General features: G+C 42.0%; 1 protein-coding gene across 5 annotated transcripts in view; it reads right to left on the bottom strand.

The window, feature by feature from the left end:
• The window catches only part of GRIA1 (glutamate ionotropic receptor AMPA type subunit 1), a 300553-nt gene that overhangs the window by 87288 nt on the left and 197423 nt on the right, over positions 1-15842 (bottom strand). For 4 of the 5 annotated variants that reach the window (XR_005986977.1, XM_041750345.1, XM_041750344.1 and 1 more), the window contains exons 9-11: positions 10261-10371; positions 8976-9182; positions 2340-2710 (exon numbers count right to left, since the gene is read on the bottom strand). Coding sequence is in view for 4 of the 5 variants with exons in the window: in XM_041750345.1 (XP_041606279.1) it covers positions 2340-2710; positions 8976-9182; positions 10261-10371 (689 nt within the window). In the remaining variant the exon portion in view is untranslated. The remainder of the gene's footprint in view (positions 1-2339; positions 2711-8975; positions 9183-10260; positions 10372-15842) is intronic. The other variant, XM_041750346.1, reaches the window with a different exon arrangement.

The following is a 15842-nucleotide window of genomic DNA, read 5'->3' as shown; positions in this document are numbered from 1 at the left end:
GTTATCAATCTATTTTAAACCTCCCAACAATACATGAGGGTGAGAACTGTTCCATTTTACCAGTGAAAACAGGCCCAGAGTGGAGGGGTTCTATCAAAGATTGAGAAGAAGGAGGCTGGGTTGGATCCTGCTCGGTCTCCTCTTCACTCAGTCTTGGTTCCTAAGATACTCTAATGGAACCCCCAGAAGTCCTGGAGACAAAGTGTGAAAATCTTCCTGCAGCCAGAGGCCACAAACTTAGAATAAGTTTTTAGAATAAGTTTTATCTATTTGAGGTGTACTTTTCTTTGTCAGGCCTACCCTGGCCAATCCCAGAGCTTAGGGGCCTACAGAAACTCCCTAAGAGTCAGAATAGCATTACAGTGTATCCAGGGGCCAGCTGGGTAACAAAGGGATGAAAGTGGTTAGTTAGGGGCTGGGTGTAGTGGAAGAGGCATGGATCAGCTAAGGAGGGCAGCTGCCACTTGGCTGTGCACAACAACTACCAAATTCTGGGCAGATTAAATAAATACAGGCCTGGCAGAGAATTTGGTTCTTGTGGGCCACCAACTTGTGACCATGGGAGGAAGGGTGAAGAGTATGAAAACATACCCTGAGGTCAGACGACTCCAGTGAGGCATTAGGATGTGAGATGCCACCGAGGAAGGAAATAATGGAGAAAAACAAACTTTGGGTCTTTTTAGACACGTGTATACCATGATGGCCCTACATTATAACTGACTAGCTAAGAGTCATTTCTTCCCACTGTTTATCTACTGGCCTGATTTATTTTTAAGCAAGTCCTTCCCCTGCTTGGTTCTATCTACTCTTTACCATGTGTTTGGCAGTATTGGCCAAGCATCCAGTCTCACACCTCCTCTCCCACGCACCCCACCCCCCAACTGTCTTTTTATTTAAAGAAAAACAAGATTATAATGGTGAACAATGAGACTACCTAAATTATACAGCAGCCAAAATGAGTCCTAACAGAAGCTCCTTAGGAAGAATTTTATTCCATTGCTACTTAGGAATTACTTCTTGTTGACACTGAAATGCAAAACAGACAAGTGGTAAAGATGCCTCCAGCACAGATCCATGAGGCTTTAATATTTATGCAATTTGCCCCCAGAAGGTGACAGTGTGTGCAAATCTATTCATGAGAGCCAAGTTCCAAGTCATGCCTTCCTATGTGCTTTAGAAACTTGGTAGTCTACAAGGGACAGCCTAGTGGAAAAGGAGTTCATAGACAATGAACAACTGTAAAAGGAAAAGGAAATATAGTCAGTGCTTGTGTATCAGGTAAATTGGAGGGGATTTGTACCATATACATTCCAGAATGTAGTTGAAAAAACATTACACACAAAGACAGGAGATCAATAAATGTGAGGATTGGTCCAGATTGGTAGATTTCAAGTTTCTTTCATGCCCCCTCCCTTATATCCTGCCTTTTATCCCCCCTTTCTTAGCTACAGAATCTTTTTTTTTTTTTTAGAGAAATAGTATTCACCATCTCATATATAAAACAGAAAAAAATAGAGCTACTCTGGTCTCATGTGGGGGGCTGCAACCTCACTTATTTGGGCACCCAAGTACTCACGGTTCAGTATCTGAGGCACCTCTGAGAAACTCCACTTTTGAACAACAAGAAACAAAGTTACATCACCACTGGAACTAGATTATTTCTGACGTCTATCTCAGAACTAAGAAAAAGAGAACATTTTCTCTTAAAAATGAAGAAACAGGTCTACTAGGGTCAGGTGACCTGCTCAGACCTATACAGAGCACACTACAGCCAGTGCTGGAACCCACTCATAGTTCAGCACTCCTTCCATCACTTAGAAGTAGCATTAGAAGTAGCGCTTTGAAGTAGATTCAGACTCACCTAGCTACTAGCCATGTAAACTTGGTAAGATTCACCATTCGTGTGGTTCCTCATTAATGAAAGAAGATATAATGAGGGTCCCACCTTATGCTGCTGTGAGGATTCAGTGAGATAATGCAAGTATGGGACTCAAAACCTTGCTTTGCATATGGTAGATGCTCACTAACTGGTAGTTGTACCATACTGTCCCCCATCCCTTCTTTGAACCTTTCAGCCACAGAACACCAGATTTCTGATGATGCCTGCTAATCTTGGCTGAGCATAGCAACCAGATAGCAGACAGAGTTGGCTCAAACACAGGAGGTATCCAGATAATCAGCAGCATGCACTGGACAGTTGACTATAAAGCATAATTGAAAAGGTGAATACAATGAAGTCTGGAAATAATTCTTATTCTTTAACTTAACAGTATTTGCTTTTTTTTTTCCCCCAAGAAAAATAAAGCATTGAGCAAAAGGATTGAGAATTGCTGACTGACCTGGGAGAAATGTCACATCCTTGTTGCATGAATGCTCCCAGGGAGAACCACAGACTGTTGAATATCCCAAACTCATTGGATTGGTCACTGGTTGTCTGGTCCCGCCCTTCCTCAAACTCTTCACTGTGCCATTCATATGGGCTGAAGCGGCTGACCAGGAAAAGGACGACACTCACTCCAATGTAGGCAAAGACAATGCACATCCAGATTTCATAAGCCAAAGGATCGAGGAAGGAGAAAACCCCCGGCTTGGACTTCTGTGGCTTTTTTATCATGATGGAGATCCCCAAACTCATAAATGGCTTGGAGAAATCTATCACCTCTTCCCGGACCAAGGTGATAGTTAAAGGAGCTACGGCCACATCGGCTCTCTGCAAAAAAAAAAAAAAAAAAAAAAGAAGAAGAAGAAGAAGAAGAAATGCAGTTGAGCTCAGTAGCTCTGTGTTCTCTTTTTCTCTCTCCACTGAATATTCTTTTGCATCTTAAAGGATGTGAAAGTTGAAAAGAACCTTAGAAGTCTAATCCCTCCTACTCTCTATAAGGTAATTCTGACAAATGAATGATCAGCTCACTATCTTACAGGAGAAATTATCCCATTGTTTGACAGCCCTAACTGTTTTTTTTTTTAATATTTATTTACTTATGATAGACACAGAGAGAGAGAGAGAGAGAGAGAGAGAGAGAGAGAGAGAGGCAGAGACACAGGAGGAGGGAGAAGCAGGCTCCATGCCGGGAGCCCAACGCGGTACTCAATCCAGGGACTCCAGGATCATGCCTTGGGCCAAAGGCAGGTGCTAAACCGCTGAGCCACCCAGGGATCCCCAACAGCTCTAACTGTTAAGGCAACTTCTTCACATTACTAGAGGGGGATGTAGTGATATCTGTTGCTTCTACCTGCCCAGCAGCCATACCTCCTTCCTCCACTGAAAACTCACTCCTGCCCCACTCTTAGTCCTACTAGTTCAAATGGGGCTGATCACCTGGTTACATGGTGAAGCACATGACCTGGGTTTGGCTATCAGTTTATGTGGTTTCCCTGGTCAGAATAATTCATTCAAGAAATGACAAAGGATTGGGGCACCTGGGTGTCTCAATCAGTTAAGGGGCTGCCTTCAACTCAGGGCATGATCTCAGGGTCCTGGGATTGAGTCCTGCTTTGTGCTTGCTGCTCAGCAAGGAGTCTGCTTCTCCCTCTGCCTGCTGCTCCCCCTGCCCATGCCTATGTGCATGTGTTCTTTCTCAAATAAATACATAAAATCTTAAAAAAAAAATGGTATATGACCCAAGCTAGTTTAATGAGCACTATCCCTGAGAGTCAGAGTGAGAGATGCAGAAACTGGTCCATAATATAATTAGGGCCATGCTAAATTCAGGGCTTACTGTGTACTCCTAGAAAGATGGGTTAATATATTCTGTTTGTCCCCAGGAACATGAACCAACCCTTCTGTTTACCTAAGCCAGTTTGGACTGGGTTTCTTTTATCTGTAGCCAACATATCCCTGGCTAATAAGGTGGTAAAGGCATATTTAACTCAATGAACACTTATTGGGCACTTATTATGTGCAAGCCCTAGGCTGGAAGCTATAGGTGAGCTATGGTCCCTATACTCGGGGTATTACAAATTACTAGGAGAGGTTGGTATACATATCCATCCTCCCTACTAGCCACCTACAAACAACTTCTCAGTCTGCAAAGTAGGCTGGATATGTGCTATCCAAGAAATATAAAATAATGCAGGAGAGAGACCAGAGACACAATAATTTTGGTTGAGGAGATTAGGGGCCACATCATAAAAGAAGTGACACATAATTTGGCATTGAAGGAGGGGTAGCATCTTGCTGGTCTGGCCATTCCAGAAGGAGAGAATCATGTAAGTGAGGGCAGAGAGGAGGAAAGGAGAGTTTCACAAGTATTTTTTAAGAAGACTTCTAAGGAATATATAGTTAGTACACTTTTTAAAATTCAAATCTAGCATGTAGATAAACATAAAAAGGTTGCAAGAAATGCTCAGCCTTGGACATCCTGTGTGTGGAATCACCAGCCTTGCTCTTTGGTCTTCCTTCCCTCTCCCTAATGGCAGAAGCACTGACATCTATACAATAAAAATCCATTGATCTGTTGGCCTAAGATCAAGAGATCTTAGAAACCCAAGAAGGTTCCATGGACAGGTGCCACAACACTCATTTTTGAAATGAGAGACATGTCTGTGCAAGTCTGTTCCAGGTTGGCTTTCTCTCATTTTGCTGCATTACAGTCCAGATATGAAGCTGGTGACAGATGCTGTGCAGATGAGGGCCCCACTCAGGTGCTGGCTGGTGTCGCATAGACAAGATTTCTTCTGGTTACTCTCATTGGCTGGGGTTGTTGAGAAGGTGCTTTAAGTGGAATAAAAAGCCTGGCTTCAGAATGACTTAAATTCTCACCTAGAGAAAGAAACTTTCCATAAAGCAATGTGGAATTGGGTGCAAATTTGATAGTAATTCTGTTTCCCCCCCCCTAACAACTACTGCATAATCTTAATATATATTATATATATATATTTTTTTTCCCCCAAACACTTACAAGCTAGTGCAAGGGAAAGATATCTACTCTTTCCTCTGTAACCTAACATAGGTAGAAAGATAGAAAAGGAATGGAGGAGAAAAGTCATAAAGATGACTTGGAGGGACTACACAAGTTACAAGGGAGGTAAATGAAGACCAGCTTTGAAAGTGGTAACAAGAATTGAATGGATTTGTTTGATGCCTCCCGACGTGAGTTAATGAAAGGAACTGTAGACTGGAAAAGATAGAAGCACATCATCTTAGTGCTTAGTTCATTCAGCAGTTCCAGGATTTGTTTCATGGAAGATTATTTCTGGAAGGATGTTCATAAGTACAACATCGGGAAACATGAATTTAAGCAGGTTACATTGGGGCAAGACTTCTTAGAACCTTTAAAAGAACACTATGCATTGAGAATTTCCAAGAGAGGTAAACAGATGTAGTTCTTCTAAAATTATCTGGCCGTGGATCCCTGAGCATCAAAAGAGATCAATGTGTGTAGGATACACACACAGTGCGAGATGCTACATTCAGTGACCTTACTTTATAAAGAAAAGTCTCAAGTCCAGAGAGGGAAAGGTGGTTTGTGCAAACTGGCAGTGTTTTAACTTGTTTGACATTGACTGAGAGGCCTGGAGAGTTGTTTCAAACACCTGAGGTTATTACTGGAGCTCTGCAGGATTGGTCAAAGGCAGAGCTCATCTGGGAAAGCACACCTGGCTGCTCTGCTCTGTAACTTGCTGGTCACATGGCCTTAGGTGAGTCCTAAGACAACCAAAGTTGTATTTTGGGATATCAAATTCCTCATTAAAAAAAAAGGAGGTATAATAATTTTTGCTTTAACTATTTGATAGGATTTTTTTTAATTTTTATTTTTTTTAAAGATTTTATTTATTCATGAGAGACATAGAGAGAGAGGCAGAGACACAGGCAGAGGGAGAAGCAGGCTCCATACAGGGAGCCCAATGTGGGACTCGATCCCGGACCCTGGATCACACCCTGAGCCAAAGGCAGACGCTCAACCGCTGAGCCACCCAGGTGTCCCTGATAGGATGGTTTTGTGAGGATCAAAAGAATTCAAATATGTGAGAATACTGTGAAGTGTAAGCATTCAGATGGTCAAAATTATTTATTTAAACTTCTTTGGACAATGACTCTCCAAGTTAATTATACGTCAGAATCACCTGGAGGGCTTTAAAAAACACAGGTGGCAGTTTCCAGATCTTAGAGTGATATCTGTGAATTTGCATTTCTAGTAAGTTCCCCAGTGATGCTAATGCCCCAGGTCCAGACATCACACTTTGAGAACCATTGACCTAGGAAAGCTCCAAACAAAATATGTGATGTCTAGAAGCAATCTAGGAAAAGAGTAAACAGTTTTGATGCTGTAGGTAAAAGCAAAATGTGAAGAAAACGATAAGGGATAGAGATCTACTCTGAGCCAGACACTGCATAGGTAAGCTCCCCATCCTAGCCCTGGGATAAGAGATTCACTTTCCCTATTTTTCAGGGGTTGAGTGACTTGTAGGAGTCTTGTAGCCAGTAGGTGGAGTTGGAACTCAAGTCCAGGTGTCTGCCTGCAAAACTCACACTCTCTCTGCTTCACTAAGACAGAAGACAAGCAGGGAAACCACCTGTGAATCAAGCACAAAGCCATATCCATGCAAGAAGCAGAAACTCCATTTGCAGTGTGTGGCATCCGAGAATGCAGACACTATTGCTGTTCTCCTTCCCATTTAACAGTGGCCTTACAGTCCAGTGCTCGGGATGATGTGATTACTATAGAGGCAGTAGGACCCAGCGTGTAGTCCGAAAGCCAGGCTGCATGTCATAGCTCTGCTTTTACCAGCTGTCCTTTGCCAAATGACCTACCCCCCACTGAGCCTCAGTGTCCTTATCTATAAAATGTGGAAAATAAATTATGTATTTATATCTTATGGGGTTGGAGGAGGCATAAATGAAATGATGTGGGTATTTAGCATGTCACCTGGCACATACTACCTGTGAAAATGCCACTACTATAATTTTTGATAAGAACAAGAGGGAACAGAAGGATGATGAGAGACTTTGACTGGCTTAGCAATTTAAAAGACACAGAAAGAATAAATGTGGAGGCCTCCTAATGAGTTTTGTCTAACTTTTTAGTTGTTTGTGGCTGACAGATATTTCCTTAAACTTCTCTCTTCTTCCTCAGGGAACAGAAAAAGAAAGCCAGACCAAAAATCAAGGGAGAGTACTGAATTGGGCCCATCGTGGAGTCTTCAAAATATAGTTTGTACTGTGAAGAAGGACAGGTCCCGAAGGAGAGGAAGGGATGGATGGGGAAGGACTGGTCCTGGGGCACCAGGGGTAAGTCCTGTTTCTCACAGTGACCCATCATGGACTGTTGGCTACTGGGGAGCTTGACATCAGGATGATTGTACTATTGTTCTGCTTGCATCACAGGCCTTTTGCTAAGAGAAGTGCATTTCATGGGGTGAGGGAGAAGATGAATGCTAGTGGAGGTTCCCATGGAAACCAGCCTCCAGATGCAGCATTAACCATCCAGGTCTCTGACATCAGTGGAGCTTCCCAAAGTGAGAGAAAGTAGAAGGAGGAGAAAGGGTAGAAACACACCCCCCTCCTCAATTCATTAATTATCTTTCCAGGTCATCTCAAAAGCCACTCTCCTGTGGAAGATTTTCCTTATCACCTCTCTTCTTTGAATTCCCTTTGTGTGGCCTCAAGGCCATCATGACTCCTGTTGTCCAGATGTAGGACAATGAGATTTAACCTAAATGGTTGCTTCATCCTGACTGGAACTCAACATCAACCTGGGACTCAGCATATGCTTCTGCTCAGAGACCAGCCTGGAGTCTTCAATTTCTGCAAGTGAAGCTCTAGCGGTTCCTTTGCTGCAAGTGGTGGCTGACTTCTTATGTTGCCTTTTGTTGTTTTTCTACTCAAGTATCTTCATCATTTCCCAGCATCCACTGAATCAATCCACTCTTCCCCCATGTCATTTCTTACTCAAATGTAGCCCTGACTACTCGATTTGAGCCCTCTGTACAAACGACCAGTATTTTCCTCACTCTTTCTTATTTCTACCACTAGAAATTCCTGGGCTGCCTTTCTCTCTATTGGAACATGGCCACTTTCAGGTTCCATATCCCTCTTGAGGGCTAGACAAACTCATGTTAGCCTCTTGCCTGATCCTTGAACTATGCTATCTTTTACTATTCTCTCTTATTGTATTTTCTACCCCATAAAATGTTAAGATCTTTTGGGACAGGATCAGATCTTTTACTTCTCAGTGATTCCTTAAATACTTAAAGCAATTCAGGCATTCAGTGGCTTTTCAAAACTGCTTCAACTTATTGAAGATTTTATAGCAATTGTGCATGGTGTTATTTCAAGTGTAGTGAGTGATATAGGGATAGAGAGATCTCCTATTACACAGATAACTATTATACAAGGTGGGGTAAGCCATAACAGGAGAAGAAACTAAATCCTACAAGGGAAGGCAAGAGCACTTATAAAGGAGAGTTCACACCTATTATGGGGAGAAAGAAGTGACACCTTGGTAAAAGCAATATTTGATACAGATTTTGGGGGAGGGACAAGACTTTAGGGATGTTAAATGTAAGGAAGCACTCTATAAAACAGAGTGACTTGGGGTAGTTTGGCAAAAGTAGAAGGTACAAGAGAGGGAATATTGGGGTGAATGACTAAAAAGTTGGGTTGGATCTATGATACATCTAACACCAGGGAAGAAATTTACGTGGAGGGGCCATAAATGACTTTGAGCAGGGAAGTGGCAACTCAGCAGTCTGCCTTAGGAAAACTGGTTCTGAAGTTCAGCTATCACCTATGTTAGATGATGATCAACTGATGGCACAAGTGTGAGCTAAGTTTGGCAGAGGAAGCTGGGACAAGAAGTCTTGAACAAAGAATGTCTTAAGATAATGGATTTTGAACCCTCATCTTTTTGGCAGCAACAATACTAAGTTAAGGTGTCCCATAGGTATCTGTGGGCAGGGCCAGCCAACCACCAAATGATTTTTTGTCAAACCCTCTCTCTGCCCTCCAATTCCCCATCCTGGGGAGAACTTACTCCATAGACCAGTTCTCCCACCATGCCATTCCAAGCCTTGGTGTCAGGGTCACGGGCTCCATATTTTCCATCACTGACAATCTCAAGACGGTAGGAGTAGCCCACATGCTTGGCAATCTCTGCCGCCAGCTCTACACAGTAGCCCTCGTAGCGGTCATTGCCCTCAAACTGGTTGGCATTCTTCTTGAGCATCACATAAGGATCTTCCTGGTGGAGAAATGGGGGGGGGAGAGAGAATGTGGGTTGTGGGTCTACTCATAGGTAAGGAGGACTTTGGCATGGCAGAGGAGGATTTCACCAATATTGGTTAACTTCAGAGAAGTCTCTACAAGTCCCTAAATCTACTTCCTGCATTTCTGGTCCATTACAAAATGTCTTGGCTTAAGGAAGCAAACTCTTAAAATATGAATATTTCATCACTGAGATAGCTATCGGGCTCAGCTTTTTAAATTATGTTCCAGGAGCTCTTGTATTTTTTGGAGGTACCTCTAGAGGCACTATGTTGGGAAATTTGACTCTAAATAGTCTCCAGCTTTCTCATGGTCAATCATTGAAAATCACAGCAGCTCCACTTATATCTACTTTATAAAGTGGATATAAAGCAGCTAAAGTGCTGGGTTTTAGAAGACTTTCTTTGAAAATGGCTTTTTTTGGTATATTTTTTTATTGGAGTTCGATTTGCCAATATACAGCGTATCACCCAGTGCTTATCCCGTCAAGTGCCCCCCTCAGTGCCCATCACCCAGTCACCCCATCTCCCTGCCCATCTCCCCTTCCACTACCCCTTCTTCATTTCCCAGAGTTAGGAGTCTTTCATGTTCTGTCACAGTCTCTGATTTTTCCCACTCATTTTCTCTTCTTTCCCCTGTGATCCCTTTCACTATTTTTTCTATTCCCCGTATGAGTGAAACCATATAATGTTTGTCCTTTTCCAATTGACTTACTTTACTCAGCATAATACCCTCCAGTTCCAACCACGTCGAAGCAAATGGCTTCTACTGAAAGAGTGTAAAGTCTGAGAACCACCATAATTTAGTTCAGTATTATATTTTATATTTGGGAAAACTATGGCTCAAAGGAAAGTACGTGATTTACCCAAGGATACAAAGTGAAATAATTGCAGAACTAGAGTGAAAACAGCATCTCTGGCTTGTTTTTTCTACTCCCTCTTTCTAATTATGGCACAGTTTTGGCGAGAAGAGTGACTAGCTTTTGCTCCTGGGAAAACCTTTGTGTTGGTCTAGCTTGTATCCCAGGTAACCTCAATGAAGGACTGAGTACTCACTAGGATTGTAGTGACGATATATGTCCTATTCTGGACACTTGAATTGTCCCCCCCGGCTTGAGCATCAGTGGCTGCAGGGACAAACTTATCATCTTCATTCCAGTAACCGATCTGTTAAGGAGAGGAAGGTGATGACATAAGATAAGCCAGGCTCCCCAGGACTGGCCTACTGTGGACCATCCAGCCAACATCAGACAAAAAAACAAGGGCCTCATCATCACACCATACAATACCACACATACCAGACTCTAAAATACTGGTATATAAAAACAACGAGAGGTAAAATGCTCTCCAAGTCCTCCCAACCCCTCCCCTATGAATATCCTCACCAGGATGGGCTGAGTCTGGAAATTTCCCCCTTTAACAGGGGTGGGCGTAACTGTTAAAGCAGCTAAACCATTTTGTACTATGCAAGCCAGGGATGTGGAAATCAAATTCCCTACAGTTGTTCACAAACCCCTTTTTCCTCCATGCGTATTTACCCTTCTCTTCTTGAGGTTATTCTGAATGGTAGTTGGAATCATATGATTTAAAAATTACATTCCTTTTGCTTTCTTTTTAGACTAACTGTATTTTTCCATCTAGATTTAACTTCCTCAGTGATGGTTATTTTATCTTTTATCATTTATTTCCCCTATTTTCAATTATAAACTATTATAATACTGAGGATATATTAGTGCCTAAAATACTGGCTGAAAACATTATTTTTTTTACATCAGTAGCTTATTTATACTGGCTTATTTTCCAAGGTCTTTCAGCAAATATTTATTGGATCCCTATTGTGTGCAAAGCTCTGAGCTAAAACTCTGGTAATATTGTATGGTGGGTTGAGAGAGATACAAAAGTCTAAGAGGTAGTCCTTGCTCTTAGAAGTCCCCCAGCCTACTTGGAAAGAGATGACACATGCAACACATGAGATCATGAAGGATGCACAGGTTGGGCCCAAGCCTTTTAGGCTGGAGAAACTTGAACATATGCCAAGATATAAAGGCAGGAATCTGCCCAGATACATAAGTTCAATGGCTCCGGAGTAGAAGATAGAGTTAGCTCAACAGGGCAGTGGGCACATGGGTCTGAGTAGGAGATGGATTCAAATGCCAGGCTAAACACTATACACTTTATCCTGAAGGCAACAGGGAGTCATGGAAGGTTTAGGAAGAGCAGAGTGGCATGGCTAATACACACATATTCAGCTCTCAGGCTGAAAAAATTTAAAACCACTATAGTAGTATATCATGATGCAAGTTTTTAAAAAATTTCCAAAGCACTTTCACAACATTTAACTCTTTTGCTCTTTGGGCCATTCAGATAGCAGACAGGCTTGGAATTATTTTCTCTCCTGTATAGATGGGATAACTGAGGCTTGGGGAAGTCAAATGATCATGATCTAATTTATACAGATTATATAGCAGATTAGTGGCAGGGCATAAAAGCCAGGTTAGATTATTTAATATAATCAATACAAACTTGGAAGGAGGTCTGGTAAATGTCATGTCCCCCTCCCCCAAAGATGGTGATGTTAAGAGGTTTTCATTCCCTTTCCCTTTTTCCTTCTTTTCCACTCTCCCCTTCTTTCCTCCCTCCCTTCCTTCCTTTGTACCCTCCCTCCCTCCCTCCCTCCCTCCCTCCCTCCCTCCCTGCCTTCCTTCTTCACAATTAGCCCCAGGTTTAGGTGCTCCTACTCAAACCACCAATATAGAGCAGGTTGCCTCCTTTGATAGGCAACTAATTTCTCTAAAACCTACAGTATGTTATTAGGTATGATTTTTTAAAGTGGGTCTTGATAGTCAAGAGGTTGATCTCCGGCCTAGACAGACCTGGTTTAAAAGGTAGAGTTTATTAATTACTAATTTTACCTTTCTTTTTTAAAGATTTTATTTATTTATTCATAAGACACACACACACACACACACACACACACACACACACACACAGAAAGGCAGAGACATAGGCAGAGGGAGAAGCAGGCTCCATGCAGGGAGCCTGATGTGGGACTCGATCCCAGGACTCCAGGATCACACCCTGGGCCAAAGGCAGGCAGTTAATCGTGAGCCACCCAGGGATCCCCAGTTACCTGACCTTAGTGGGCCTTAGTTCCTGCTCTATAGAATGGATACATCAAAAGTACCTGAGTATCTGATACAGTATGTCTGTCTCTTGGGGCTGCTGAGGATTAAATGAACTAATGCATGTATAACAATGAGTATAGTGTGTGGCTCAAGTTGTCAGTAAACTAAAAAATGATTTCATGAGGGTATGTTTTAGTTGAAGACTAACAGATTTCTGTGGTATAAGACATTTCAGGATCAATTAACTATTAAAATTGTCAGTTTCCAAAAGAAGTATACAGCATTTCTCAAATTCATTTGGCAAAGTAACCCTCTTTACATACAGAATGCCCTAGGGAAAGCACTCCACAAACCACAAGATATTGCTCTAAAATCCCAGGTTATTATGATAAAAGAAGGGGAAAAAGCAAGATAAATCTGTGTAAACCCGATTTATATGGCTTAGAGACTTTAATTTCAAAGATAGTGGTCCTTCAAAGCTTGTATCATGGCACTAGTGTTAAATTGGGATCTATAAAAATGATTATATAGCTTAGCTTATATATAGATTCCTTGATATCAAAAGCTAGAGGAATAGTTAAATGTTGCAAACAAGTTTATTTTATGCCTAACCCTTTTGTAGGGAAATAAAACAATATCACCAGTCAGAAGAGCAGGGTGACACCAAAACCCAGCTTGCACCTCATGTAAGCTAGCAGGCTGAGAAATCTGGTTCCACAGTTCAATGAAAAGAAAGTTGGCAAAGATTTTTGAAGAGACACTGCACTTCAGAGATGAGAGCAAATTTCCCTTTCTTAGAGAAATGGGTTGAATTATTATACGGCACTTTGATTTCCTATTGAGGATATGCAGGACCTTTGATTCTATCTGAAAGTAAATCAGAGCTAGTGGTTGGGTAAAGAATGGAGCCCACTATTCAGGAGAGGATTTAAACAATTCTATCAGTGAGAGGTCTTCTCCTGGGGCCAGTTATAATTTTTGATCTTCTGTTTCCATGTACCTCTAAAGATTCTTTGAATGTAGGAAATGAGTCTAGATGTCAGATCAGATATTTTTAAAGTGAATGAAGTCTAAGAATGAGATGATTATAGAACAGTAAATTCAACTGATCTACTTTGCACAGTTAGCAAGTCATTTTTACACATCTGTATCTCCCAGCTGCCCCTATAGCCACAGGCTGGGACCTCCAAAAATGAGACCTGTTATAATACATTCTTAAAAAGTAAGCTGCCTATTATGGCCAAGACAACTAAATGACCAGCAAGGATTCTTGTTCTTTTTCCCTAGCGTACAGGTGTTGATAGGAAGTGGCTCCCTAGCCAGCAATTACAATTCCCAGTGTACCTGGCATCTAGGTGGGCCAGTAAGATTGGGTTCTGGCCAGTGGACTGCTGCAGAAGTGATGTACATCTCTCCTAGCCTGGCTCCCCCAAATCTCTGAGGCTGTTTCTTCCTCATTTGTTAGCAAGATATTGAGAGCCAGAAAGATGCAAGCAGACAGTGGAACCTCTGAAAGCCTGAATCTTAACCAGAGCCCTCAGCCCAAAAACTAATCATCAGATGTATAAGAATTAAACATCTATTGCATTAAGAGCTAAGAATTCAGAGTTGATCTGTCACAGCACTTAGGGTTATCTTAACTAAGACTCTTAAAGAATTAGTTTATGCATGACTTTGAATTCTGCTTTGAGTTCTGTGTTATTTCAAATTTGGCAGCATTTTTGTTTAATATTGGCTAGCAGATCTATGGAAATATAGGCCAGAAGAGTATGCACTCTGGTTGCTTAGCAACATCCAATAAACTGTCCTCTCATTTAATAAATAACCACTTATTTGCATGTGCTTACTATGCGTCAATATATTGTAGGCAGTGAGGACATAATAAATAACACAACAATGGTCCCTGCTTCTAGAGAGCTGACATTTTAGTGGCAGGGAGTTAGAGAAGAGGGGAAGAAAGACAATATCTATCCAAATCAGTAGTCAGCAAACTACCTGTAAAGAAGCGGACAGTGAATGTTTTAGGCTCTGTGGGTCATAGAGTCTTTGTTGTAACTCCTCATCTCTGCTGCTGTCGTGCAGAAGCAGTCACAGGCATTATCTAAACAAATGGGTGTGGCTATGTTCCAAGGAAACTTTATTTATGGATACTGAAATTTTATTTTGTAAAATTTCACATATCATAAAATAGTCCTCTTTTGATTTGTTTCAACCATTTAAAAATGTAAAAACTATTAGCTCATGGGTTATAAAAAAGAAGGCAGCAGGCTGCATTTGGTGTATAGGCTGAAGTTTGCCAACCCTGATCTAGATCAATAAACCAACAAGAATATATCAGAATGGCTAAGCATTAAGAAAGAAATAGAATAGGATAATGGGATTGTGCCAGATGGGCGAGAGCCACTTTAGATAGCTGGGTCAGGGGCAGTCTCTCCAAAGTGACTTCATTTGAGCCAAGACCTGAACCACAGGGAGAGACAGTGCAGGAAACTGCAGTGATAGAGAACACCAGGGAAAGGGATAGAAAGATGTCAGGGTAGCTGCGAAGTGATGAGCTAGAGAAAAAGGAGCAAGAGCCCGTGCCAGAGGGAGGCGGCATCTAGGGTTCTGAAGGTCAAGGTGAGGGGTTATATTTACTCACAACAGGAAGCCAGTGGAAAGTTTTAAGGAGAGGAGAAATAGAATCTGATGCAAATTTGAACATTTTTTGCCAGTTCTTGTGGTGGGAAATGGCCTTGTAGAAGAGTAATGACGTAGACAGCAGGACTAGTGACAGGTCAGGAGGCTCCTGAATGTGTCCAGGCAGGTGTGGAGGTGGCCTGGGCTCCAGGGCCAGCAGTGGAAATAGAGAGAGGTGGTTGGGTTGGAGTGATGTCTTAAGAGGATTTGGCATGTCCAAAGTTGGGTAGCAAGGATTTACAGAAAAACTTCGAAAGATCCTATGGAATGGGAAGGCTGTGAATTCTTTGGGACTGTAGGTTACTTTTGACATCAACAGGACTTTGTGTCACTTTAATTTGCTTTCCTGCCCAGACTTTCCTCTGCAGTTACACAGAGGGTTAGAACCAGGGATAAGAAACTTGTGGCAGGGCAGGGGGACTCAAGTTAGGTTGCAATGAGAAGTAATTGCTTGCAGTCAGATTAGAAGATATCCATAGGACCAATGACGATGGTAAAGATGGTTAAATTCACAGTGCTGGTCCTTTGATGAAAGGAGAATTTCCCCTACATTTCTCCCTTGGCAGCCATTTATCAGAATTTGTGATCTTACCTGAATTTGACGAGGTATTTTAGATCTCAGATAGAGATCTCTAAATCAGCACCCCTGGTGAACAAGATTTCCTGAGGATTTGGCTTTAACAAAGCCAATGCCAATTCTGGGATCTGAAGCTGCGAAATGTATAATGGATGGATGCTTGGAAGTGTGCACATTTCAGTGGCATGTCAGATTGGCCCCAGATACCTGTAGGGCATGTTGGCACATCAGTGCCAAGGATATAGGCCAGAAGATCA

Source organism: Vulpes lagopus, chromosome 3 (assembly GCF_018345385.1).
Source record: "Vulpes lagopus strain Blue_001 chromosome 3, ASM1834538v1, whole genome shotgun sequence".
In the NCBI taxonomy this organism is placed as follows: domain Eukaryota; kingdom Metazoa; phylum Chordata; class Mammalia; order Carnivora; family Canidae; genus Vulpes; species Vulpes lagopus.
The sequence above is the reverse complement of the archived record's forward strand: the minus strand, read 5'-3'. Positions and strand labels throughout refer to the sequence as shown.